Source organism: Ranitomeya variabilis, chromosome 3, assembly GCF_051348905.1.
Source record: "Ranitomeya variabilis isolate aRanVar5 chromosome 3, aRanVar5.hap1, whole genome shotgun sequence".
NCBI classification, from domain to species: Eukaryota; Metazoa; Chordata; class Amphibia; order Anura; family Dendrobatidae; genus Ranitomeya; species Ranitomeya variabilis.
In genome coordinates, this window is record NC_135234.1 from 261,613,720 (window position 1) to 261,626,405 (window position 12,686).

A 12,686-nucleotide genomic window follows, 5' to 3' on the forward strand; every position below is an offset into this window, starting at 1 on the left:
TATGATTTTAGCTGAGAAAGGAGGAGTTTGTGGGATGGTGGGAGAAGAATGTTGTACCTATATCCCTCAGAACACTGGAGTGAATGGAAAAACTATGATAGCCCTTAAAAAGATAACTGGGTTAGCAGCAGAATTGAAAACTAATGCCGGAGTAGACACATCCTTCTTTTCCAGTTGGTTGGGTGGGCTCAAGGGATTCTTTCAACAGGCCTGTCTGGTACTGATTGCCCTCCTTGTAATTGGATCGATAATTCTCTGTTGTGTTATTCCCTTGTACAAAAAGGTTATTGCCAAAGCAACTCCGACTGGCACCTTCCTCAATCAAGAAATAGATCTACCAGAGTACGATGATACTGATCCAGGGGAAATCCCTAAGTATATTCCTCTCAAGAGAGTAGGCAAAACCCCCCATTCTCAGATGATGCTAAGAGATTTAGTTTAGGGACAGTGGGAGAACTCCATGTGAGGTTAGTGAAGGGTTCAGCTGCCTGGAGGCCTCTCACTAGGGGAGAGCTTCTGAGGTGTCTGGATGAAGAAATCCACCTCCCCTTTCCCCATCACATGGACAGTCTCGAAGGATCCTTCTTTAAGGGAAAAAACTTAGTGTTTAGGGGATTTGTCAAGGTGAAAATGTATTTTCTTATATACCTTTTATACTTTTATAAATCTTTATACTCTTTTTGTACTGTTATACTTTTATACTGTGAAACAATAAGTTTTTCCTATCTGCTAGCTAATGCAAATGTAATTGTATCTAAAGATGGCTGCCAGTGTTCATTGTTCATTTCAGTTTAGAATGTGAAGAGTTAAGTTTATTTCTCTTGAAAAAGATAACTCTGGAATGTGAAGAAAGTAACTATCGAAGATGTCCTGACGAATGAGAGAGAGAGACTGAGCACTAGATGTATGCTGCTTAAACTCCGCCTAATGCATTCCTTTTTCCTAAACAATAGTACTGTGTATTCAATAAAAAAATAAAGTAGTTGCTGCTCGGCTCTGGACACAGGTGAACGCAAGAGCGTCAGCAAAGATTGAATCAGCTACGTGTCTGAATCATTTCTTTTTCCGGTACCAGAAGTTCTGCGCTCACATTACAATTTGGAATGACTGGTGAATGAGGATTAATTGTCGTTATTACTGCTCACTCAGCCGCTAATAATGGGAAGGCAGAGTGAATTAACACCCTGATTCCCTAAAAAGTTGAATCTGATCCGGGAGATCCAAGTCCGCCTCCTACAGACACTAAGCACAAACTGAGGTACTTCCTGCCTGTCGGTGGGTGTATACTGTAGAGGAGGAGCTATTTTCCTTTTTTTGCATAGTGGCAGCCTCCTAGCGACAGCAGCATACACCCATGGTTACCTGTGTCCCCCAATGAAGCGATAAAGAAATTATTTTTTAGTGTAGAATATTAGTACATTGATACAGGGAAACAGGTCCAGCAATGGACAATAGGCGTTTCGCGTTTCACGCTTTAACGGGTCCAAGAATGTTTTTGGCTGGATTTCTACGACGCTATTTGATATAGGTGCAGCACCTATAATCGTGAAGCCCATAGCCTGCTGGTCCGCTTAAAAGCTTTTCAAGGTATGCAATAGGTTGTTCGTTGCTGGTTCCTTCACACTTCAGCTGCCTGGAACTCCGCCTCCAGAGCTTATTTTATATGAGGTGGAGTTAACAGTGTGAAATATAATAGCCGCTCTCTGCAGAGCTGTGTGTGGTTATCACCAACACATCAGCAGATTCCTCTCAGCTCCAGCTTCCATCTCACAAGCAGACAGGGCTGTAATAGTGTTACAATACAGCAGAGCTGAGAAAAGAAGCAAAAAATGTGTTTGCTTCTCCTGTTCTGTGTTAGTTACTTGTCTCACACTGGTAACTCCCACTTCATGTAAAATAAGCTCTGGAGGCAGAGTTATCCTCTGGGTAACATCCTCCCAAAGCCTGAAGGAGGCCGTTTATATAAAATGATGAAACATGATTTCTCAGCAACAACAAGGCACCCAATATAAGACACATGTAGAACTTTTTTCAGCAGTCTATAACCAGTATGCTCATATTAAAACATTAGATAGGTGAAATGTGGTGACAGATAACCTTTAAGCCAACAGCAGTGATTAGAGCTAGCGCAAATCGCTGTTAGCAGACAGTTGGAGTCCACTCCAAACACCTCCTCCCGTTGTGAGATATATATATACTTCACATGACGTGAAGGAGTTAGACTGTCAGCAAAACAGACCAAGCACATTGTTGTTTAAAAGTACACTGCATGCCCCGCAAAGTACACAGACAGATTGAGTCACGGTTTTAAAATATATTTCAGTAGGCCAACAAATATGGACTTATTTGTCTGTGCACATCACCAGAAAATAAAATGTGACAATATACTCTTAGCTATCAATTACCTTCTCAAATTGGTGCACTCTAAAGATGCCACGAGTATCCCTTCCATGGGAACCAACTTCTTGGCGGAAGCAAGTGGATAGACCTGCATAACGGATCGGCAAGTCTTCCGGTTTCAACCATTCATCACGATGCAAAGCAGCAATTGGCTGTTCTGACGTAGCAATCAGATACTTCTCATCAACGGAGCTATCATCTTGTTTTTCACTACCTTTTCCAATCACCTAATGTGAAAAGAAAAGATCAGTTTTGTTTTATTGTACTGCCTAAAAAGTCAGGTGTTACAGTACCTCAAAATATGAAACTACCGTGAAGCTACGAGGACACTAGACAAAGGGGTCGCCCATCTATTTTGTGTCCTGTGACAATTTACATTCACACAGGACATATACGCAGCAAATGTTTTGTATCAATCATTCACTAACCATTGCAGCATCAATAAAAGGCAACAACATTTACATGAATAGGTACCTCTATACATGGAAGGGTTAAAACCCACACTGAAAATGCACACAAGATTTGACATTATGCATTTGAGTGTGGATTTTTTTTTCCTACATGTGAATGGGCCTTTTTTTTCAAATAAAGATGAAATGAAATCAACTTGTATGTCTGCCCATATAGTCATGGGCGGACATACCGCATGTGCAGCCTATGTGGCTGCACCGGGGTCCGAAGGTAGAGAGGGGCCCCTGAAGGGTGGCTAATAATGAGGGTAATCTGGCCTGTTTATCTGGCCCCGAGGCTTCAGGGGGCCCCTGGCCAGATTGCCCTCATGTGCAGCGGGCAGAGAGAGATCCCTGCAGCTCCGCTGCCTACTAGAAATAATGGCAGTGGAGCTGCAGCGATCTGTCCTGCTTGCGCTTCCTCTCACACAGGCAGCAGCGCCGCTGGATGATGTCATCATTCAGTGGCCAGCTGTGCCAGAGAGGAAGGCGACGGTGATGCTGCGGCAGAACAGAGTGTGTGTGTGTGTATGCATGCGTAGCGTTGCGGGGGAATGTGCAGAGAGGTGAATGGTGCTGTGTGTGTCTGTGTAGGGGAGGAGAGGGCAATGATGGGGCTGATGGGGAGGAGGAAATGATGGAAGTGGTGGAATCGGCAAGGATGGGGATGGTGGGGAGGAGGAAATGATGGATGTGGTGGAAAGGGCAATGATGGGGTGGTGGGGAGGAGGAAATGATGGAGGTGGTGGAATGGGCAATGATGGGGTGGTGGGGGAGAAAGCAATGATGGAAGTGGGGAAGAAGGCAATGATGGTGGTAGTGGAAAAGACATTGATGGGAGTGGTGGAGGAGAAGGCTGTGATGGAGGTGGTAGAAAGGGCAATGATGGGGATGATGGAGAGGGCAATGATGGGGTGGTAGGGGAGAAAGCAATCATGGAAAGGGCAATGATGGGGTGGAGGGGGAAAGCAATGATGGAGGTGGTGGGGGAGAATGCAATGATGGTGGTGATGGAATGGACAATGATGGCGGTAGTGGAAAGGGCAATAATGGGGGTGGGGGAGGAGGAAATGATGGAGGTGGTGGAATGGGCAATGATATGGGGTGGTAGGGGAGAAAGCAATGATAGTGGTGGTGGAGAAGGCAATGATGGAGGTGGTGAAGAGGGCAATGATAGGGTAGGTGAGAGGACAGTAATGGGATGCTGGGGATTGGGATGGGAGGAAGGGGGACTTATAATGGACTTAGGAACAGGGGGAGGTGGAGGAAGACGACATTATCACTTATTATGTCTAACAGAGTCCCTTAGTATAGGGTGTACTCACTAATTCTATATAACGACATCCTTAGTTACATAGTTTCCTCTTTTATGTATGTATGTATAACATCGTTTCTTATTACGGACCATCCTCTCTAGCTATATATGGTGCCAACCCTTATTATATAGATTCCTCTGCTGTTATGTACAATGCTGTCTCTTACATAGTATATTCTTGTTAATTTTGTTATTCACAGCGCCCACTTTTATTACATAGTCCCTCTCTTTTTAGATATAAAATGACTGCTGATGGAGGAGCTGGTGACCAGACGACCAGTCCATCAGCTCCTCCATTAGAAAAGAAGCTTTCCCATGTTCCATCAGCCATCATTGCATCATACAGCTAACAAGAGAGGACGGTATGTAATAAAAAACAGGGCTCTATAAAATCCAATACGTAAGGGGCGGTACTGTACATAACAAGAGAGGGCACTGTATAATAAGGGATGGCAATATACATAACAAAGGAGACTACGTAATATATATATATATACACATGTATATATAATCTTTGTCGCCATAAAAGGAGGGGGGCCCGGACACAATTCTTGCACAAGCCCCAAGCTATCAGTGTCCGCCCCTGCATACAGTTGCAGTACATTTATTCTTGGGATGCACATAGCAACACTGGTAGTTATATTTCTTTTATTATGCTAAGTGAAAAAACATTTAAACAATAGCTTCAGGCTAAGTTCTCAAGATGAGTTTTTCATGCATTTTTTAAATTGTGAATTTTAAAAAAATATATAAGTAACCTAAACTACTTAATGGGTGCATCTGCAACATGTAAAACTCAACCAAAGCTCATGGTGGGAACGTAGGCAAAAGTCACAAAATTTAGTCGCAATTCAGATTTGTGCCTAAATGTTGTGTCTTAACAGTTTCACCCAAGTTTCTCCCAGCTCCAAAAAAAACCAGGCTGGAGCAGGAAGCCAACTCTCGTCTAATTCATAACGAACTGTGGCCACTTGTCAGATGCTCCAGATTCATCAAGAGACATGCAACTTTCCATGAACAAGAGTGTTTGACTCCAGCACGCCCTCTTATCAAGACCGTTGGGCCCCATGCCTGCAGTCATACGGTGCGCTACTGAATATGTCTAAAAGCCTAGATCACCTGCAGAGACATATAAGCACTTCAGTCTTACCAAAAACTAAAGTGCCCATTCATGGCTGCAGATGGGCATGATTGTCAGCCAGATGCATCAGCTTCCCTAAGGGATCTTAACTTCAGTGCAGCGGTACCATGATTGTGTACGGACTTCACATGCATTTATTAACAGGACACAATTTCCACCCAATACTGTACAGAACACACCTTATACAGCTCCTCATCAAACTGGCTTAACTGGGCTACTTCCTGCATTATATCCTTCCTCATGAAGAAGGGTGTGTAAATTGGGGTGTAGCCTTTTGCAGCCAACGTCTGAAGTGCATACTGGATAACAGCTTGTTCCAAAAACACCAATGGACCCTAAAGAGAGAAAGAAAGATAGGAAAACATAACCAAAACAGATTTGTGACAAGTTTTTTTTAATGCAATACATTTTTTTTTTATCACATTTTACAGAAAAACACTGAAAAAAATCTAAGTCAATTTGCTTTTGTTTGATAGGAGAAACTTGAGAAATCCTCAAACAAAAATAGACCAGATAAAACTAATGGTAGAAAAAAAATTGACGAAAATATGGTCCTAAATGCTAATGAAAATGAGTCTTTTTTGCATTAGGGAAAAATCTCCAATGTGTGAATGAGGCTTGAAGACTTTCAGCTGTGTTTTTGGAGCAAGTCATTTAAAGCTTGCACCACCTCTCTGAACTCCTTCACATCAAAGCCACTTTTGACATTTTTACCACATACTTAAGTATTGGGCTATAGATTTATACAATATCAAAGGTTCAATTCCAGAACAAAATAAGTAAATGTCAATAAAACAAAAACAAAGTATAAAAGTTTGATTTAACATTGAGAGATAGAATATCAAAAATAAAATCCAGAAAATCACATTGTATACATTATATAAATGTATTTGCATTTTGCAGTGAGACATAAGCATTTGATTCCTCTGGCAAACAAGACTTAATACTTGGTGGCAAAACCCTTGTTGGCAAGCACAGCAGTCAGACATTTCTTGTAGTTGATGATGAGGTTTGCGCACATGTCAGGAGGAATTTTGGTCCACTCCTCTTTGCAGATCATCTCTAAATCATTAAGATGTTGAGGCTGAGGATTGCCAACTCAGAGCTTCAACTCCCACCATAAGTTTTCTATGGGATTAAGGTCTGGAGACTGGCTAGGCCACTCCATGACCTTAACCCCTTCATGACCCCAGCTTTTTCGGTTTTGAGTTTCGTTTTTCGCTCCCCTTCTTCTCAGAGTCATAACCTTTTTATTTTTCTGTCAATATGGCCATGTGAGGGCTTATTTTGTGCGGGACGAGTTGTACTTTTGAACGACATCACTGGTTTTAGCATGTCGTGTACTCTAAAAAGGGAAAAAAAATTCCAAGTGCGGTGAAATTGCAAAAAAAGTGCAATTTCACACTTGCTTTTTGCTTGGCTTTTTTGCTAGGTTCACTAAATGCTAAAACTGACCAGCCATTATGATTCTCCAGGTCATTACGAGTTCATAGAGACCAAACATGGCTAGGGTTTTTTTATCTAAGTGGTGAAAAAAAAATTCCAAAGTTTGCTGAAAAAAAAAAATTTTTTTGCAAATTCCGATACCCGTAGCGTCTCCATTTTTCGTGATCTGGGGTTGGGTGAGGGCTTATTTTTTGCGTGCCGAGCTGACGTTTTTAACAATACCATTTTGGTGCAGATACGTTCTTTTGACCGCCCATTATTGCATTTTAATTCACGTAATTCTCAGCAAAGATAGAAAGTGGAGTGGGCACCACCACAATATTATCAATATTATCAGCCTGGTGCTACCAATGCGTTTGAACTACACGTATCAAGAAAAGAGAAGAAAAGAAGCGCAATAAAGGTGCACACACAGCCTTTTATATTAAATGTGAAAAAAAGCTTTATTGAGACCAGATTAAAGTGCTCATAACAATAAAAACATTTAAAAACATGTAAAACATACCCAAACATACATATTCAGTATCCTCTTGATATGAGGATATGAAAAAAGTAGCGGGCCACCAAGGGGAAAATGACCCCTAAAGACACCACAGTGAGTAATGCACAAGTATATACAATACAGTAAGGGTATGTGTCCACGTTCAGGATTGCATCAGGATTTGGTCAGGATTTTTCATCAGTATTTGTAAGCCAAAACCAGGAGTGGGTGATAAATACAGAAGTGGTGCATGTGTTTCTGTTATACTTTTCCTCTAATTGTTCCACTCCTGGTTTTGGCTTACAAATACTGATGAAAAATCCTGACCAAATCCTGATGCAATCCTGAACGTGGACACATACCCTAATAGAGATTGGCACGTGTCTCTGTTTTAGGCTCCGGTGTTATGCCTTCCCTCTAATGATACCTTGTAAAAAACTGTATGAAATCTAGTTTTACAGAAAGTATTATATTATGATATGGCAAAAAAGCTAATGGTTATATGCAATAGGCCAAAGCTGTTGCCTCCTAGGTCAAATATTTATATATATATAAACAAAATAGCCATTAGGTGCATAACATGTCCAGTAACAATTATTGCATACAGTATATATTAACATTTATTAGCATATGTATTCATATCCTCATATCAAGAGGATACTGAATATGTATGTTTGGGTATGTTTTACATGTTTTTAAATGTTTTTATTGTTATGAGCACTTTAATCTGGTCTCAATAAAGCTTTTTTCACATTTAATATAAAAGGCTGTGTGTGCACCTTTATTGCGCTTCTTTTCTTCTCTTTTCTCAATTCACGTAATTCTGGCGTTTTTACATTTTTTTTATCGTTACGCCGTTTAGCGATCAGGTTAATCCTATTTTTTTATTGTTAGATTGGGCTATTGTGAAAGCGGCAATACCGCCGGAGCCCACATCAAAGCGGGGGTTCTGCCTTCGGACGTACTATTCCGTCTAAGCTCAGAAAGGGGGTAAATGTGCTTCTTTTTGAGCCACTCCTCTGCTGCCTAAGGCTTCCTTTACACTTGCCGTGTTTTTTGCGGCCCATTTTTGCGGGCCGTGTTGCCGTCATTTTCACGGTCTTTCGCAAAAAATGGCCACAAAATCTTCTCGGATCGCCGTTTTTCTGGTTTGGAATAGGTCCATCTCGTGTCTCTGCAGGCCTTCGAAGTGATAAACAGGAAGTACATGGGAGTGTCCTAGTAAAAATATGGCGTTACGCAAGTACGGTCTTAACGGTGTACCGCAAAATCAACACACTGGGCAAGCTTCCGTTGTTTTTGTGGCCCCATTGATTTCAATAGAGGCAGTGTCTGTAAGCCGTGAAAAACATCGAGCAGGCTCGATATTTTTTCACAGCCGTAAATACGGCCCTCACGACCATACGGCGCTCTGACAAATTTTTACCGCCCGGTTTTTGCGGCCCCATAGAAATCTATTGGGGCCGCAAAAACACGGCAAGTGTAAAACAAGCTTTAGCTCTATGTTTTGGGTCATTGTCTTGCAGGAAGACCCAGCCACAGCGGAGCAGCGGGTCATAGGAGGTAGGAACTGGCTGCTGCAGCTAACACCTGTGGCCGCTGCTAAAGAGAAATGAATGTTCACTGGGCTCACAGTGAATACAGATTTCTCTTTACTAGCGGGCACAGTAGTCGAAACCGCCGGCTTCCTGCAGCGTCCAGGCGATCATCACGTGTGCCGGCTGCTTAAGGAAATGAATATTCATTGCTCTCCACTCCCATAGGCTTAGTAGTAGTGAACACACGTGATCGACCAGCCACTGCAGAAAGCCAGCGGCTGAGGTTACTGTGCCCGCTATTAAAGAGCAATGAATATTCACTGCTTTCCACGCACATAGTCCCGGCGTGGAGAGCAGTGAGTATTCCGGCAGCTGTCCTCAGCTGCTGGCACTGGAACATGACGCTGCGAGCGAGAGAAGGGAAGGTAAGTAGGATAGTTTATGATTTTTAATGTTTTTTTGATGGGGGCCATGCATACCAGGATAGGGATTAGGGGGCTATGCACACCAGGATAGGGATAAGGACGCCATGCATACCAGGATAGGGATGAGGGGGCCATGCATACCAGGATAGGGATGAGGGGGCCATGCATACCAAGATAGGGATGAGGCTGATACTCGAGTCAATTTATCCCATTTTTTGTGGTAAAATTAGGTGCCTCGGCTTATATTCGGGTCTGCTTATACTCAAGTATATACGGTACTTATATTTGAAAAAAGAGGTTTTTTTTTTTTCTTTTTCTAAATTTCGGCATTTATTTCAAGGGGTTTTCTTCATTAAATAAAATTGACAGTGGCAACCGATGAGGATACAGAAAAGATTTAATAACCCCGGAATCTGCTCCTGACACTATTTCCAATAGTCTCCACCAGGCCAGAAACAATGAAGTCAGGTGATTGGTGGTCATGAGTAGAGTTGAGCGAATTTGATTGGGCCTTGCTTATTAGGCAAGCTATAGCGCTTGCCGAATAAGCTGCAGAGGGAACCCGGATACATGGGGCGCACCGGCTGATCAGCTGATCGGCTCCGCAGCTACATGCATGGAAAGCCCAACAAACAGGCTCTCCATGCATGTTCTATTACAGTGACACAGCCACGACACATGTAGTGCAGCACCGAACAGCTGATCAGCCAGTGTGCTCCATGTATCCAGGTTCCCTCTACAACTTATTCGGCAAGCGCTCTAGCTTGCCGAATAAGCAAGGACTCAATCAAATTCGCTCAAATCTAGTCATGTGGCGATCGCAATGGTCCAGTGGAGAGACTGGCAGCCCTGGAGCAAATTCCCGGGGCCACTACATCTCCAAATGGATTACTACTATCAGTTTTTCAAACCTGCCAGGAAACCCCATTATCCACTAAAACATTTAAAAAAAAAAATAATTGGTAATGCTGTAATAATGCTGACCCGGAGAATCATACTGCTGGGTAATTATTATTGCACCAAGAACACCATAAAAACAAAACTCAAAAAACAATGGCAGCTTTGTTTTCTCACCATTTCACTTCACTTGGATTTTCTTTCCTGTTTTTAGGACATTATTTGGGAAATACTATATCTTATCTGAAGAGACAAAAAAAAAAAAAAAAAAAGCCCTCATCTACCTTGGTAGATGCAAAAATATAAATGTTATGGATCTTGGAAGAAGTGTAAGTGAATATCTAAAAAAAAATGGCCTGTCATGGAAGGATTACGTTTGACTGTATTCTAGGCAGCACTCAGATTTGGTGCTAACAATAAATCACGATTTATTATCTTTCAAAACGAGCATCTCACTTAGGAGCACTCACCTTCAGAAAGTAGCCCCTGCTGCCAGCAACTACTGCCCCTTTCTCCCCTTCATAGCCATCCACCATTGTGACAAGATCCACGTGGGAGTATTTATTTTGTTGAGTACAATCCCCAGACAATCGTTCCACTTTGTTATCATTGTCCTAGAAGAAAAAAAACTTTAAATGATTTTTTTTTGGCGAGCCGGAAGACATTACTCAATATATCGTATTTTGCGGACTATAAGACGCACCAGACCATAAGATGCACCCCAAATTTTGGGGAGGAAAATAGGATTTTTTATTTTTATAAAATGGTGGTGCGTCTTATAGTTTAACTCTACGGTTGCTTACCTGGAAGGCGTAGCGGCTGCAGTAGAGTTGGGTCACAGGAGACAGGGTTGATGCTGCATGAAGCTGATGGCAATAGAAATGGGGCAATGCTGCTAGCCAACATCTCAGTTAGTGCATGCGCTGCCTCTGGCAGCCATTTTCCCGAAGTCAGCCACAGTGAAAACAATGGGAAGTGCAGGGACTCTGCAAACATTTTGTGGAAGCCCAGAGCCCGCCGCAGCCTCATACGTGAAAAACAACTCTTCCTCCCAGCCCGGGGCCTGCAGCATTGCCACACTCTTGCCGCCGCTGTTTACCTCTTGAAGCAGGGACCGTGCCTCCTGTGACTGTCGAGGCTGTTTACATGACGCGGGGCTGCAGATAAGTAACGTTCTGATCTGGATGTCATTTATTTTTTTAAATGTATGCCCTTATATTATAGATGAATGGTTGGAACAAATGACTATTTCTCTCATGTAACTACTCTGTGATTACCAAGTTTTCATCTAATCCCCATGTCCCACCTTATTTAATTATAGCTAGCTTGTTCCAGTGGGGTGCTGCACCTGGTATGGCTTTGACTTTATCTGATGTTATTTGTCTTGATGGTTTACACTAGAGCATATATTGTTTGGTCTGTAAGACCCTTAGCTTCCTTTACTGTATTATAAAATAAGGATAGCAAATAATAGGACCTATAAGGGTCAGCCATCGGTGAGCAGGGGCGCCATTTTGTGTTCAAATTAGGGTGTCAACCTCTGCGGCAAGTTAGGGACATTCTACAGGGACATATCAGGGTGATATATTTATCAGCGTTTGTCTCTTGTGGTATTTGTACAGTTTGTATCATAGACATACTGTTACCTCCAACAGGGGCGTTTTCTCGAACTCGCACAATATCTATTACTAGTTACACTACCTTCCCTTTTGGGTTCATTCTTCTAATTCCTATAATCTAGTGTTGAATGTTTTACATTAAAAGTTACATTTTAACGAGTATTTCTTGTGGTAAGCCAATATGAAGCTTCAATAAGGTCCAAATTGCCATTAGTGCAATAAAGGAACATTCTACTAAAACTAGTACAAATGTCTTATAGCTTGTAATGAAAACTAAATCTTTTACAATCCTATAAATACAAATGTATCTTAATAGTCCATGAGCCAAGAACCAAATTTGACGATATCGGTACCAAGCGGAGTGACTAATTCTCTTTGGTATTTTTAGGTAGATGCATGTCTGTAGTTTATTTTTTGATATGATAGCCCTTACATATACGTAGCTTATTAACCCCTTCAGCCCTAGGCCTATTTGTACCCAAGTGCCTAAGCCAATCTGACCTGTGCCACTTCATGGGCTAATAACTTTGGAACGCTTTCACCTATCCAAGCCATTCTGAGATTGTTTTCTCGTGACATATTGTACTTCACGTCAGTGCTAAATGGGAGTCAATATATTTTACCTTTCTATATAAAAAAATGCTAAATATTCGGAAATTTTGGAAAAATCGGCAATTTTTTAACTTTGAAATTCTCTGCTTTTTACAAAAATACTGATACCCCCCATAATAGTTATTAATTTACACTCCCCACATGTTTACTTCATATTGGCATCATTTTGAAAATGAAACCTTATTGTTTTACGACGTAATAGGGCTTATAGTTTTATGCGCAATTTTTCACATTTACAGCAAAACCCACTTTTCAAAGGACCAAGTCACTTCTGAAGTCACTTTAAGGGGCTTACATAACAGAAACCACCCATAAATTACCCCATTTTGCAAACTACACCCCTCAAGCTGTTCAAAACTCATT

The 12,686-nt window shown here is 41.8% G+C and overlaps 1 protein-coding gene across 1 annotated transcript in view; it reads right to left on the reverse strand.

The window, feature by feature from the left end:
• SARS1 (seryl-tRNA synthetase 1) overlaps nt 1–12,686 on the reverse strand; it is a 79,066-nt gene that overhangs the window by 50,063 nt on the left and 16,317 nt on the right. The window contains exons 5-7 of the mRNA XM_077295419.1: nt 10,563–10,706; nt 5,485–5,640; nt 2,406–2,627 (exon numbers count right to left, since the gene is read on the reverse strand). Coding sequence (XP_077151534.1) covers nt 2,406–2,627; nt 5,485–5,640; nt 10,563–10,706 — 522 coding nt within the window. The remainder of the gene's footprint in view (nt 1–2,405; nt 2,628–5,484; nt 5,641–10,562; nt 10,707–12,686) is intronic.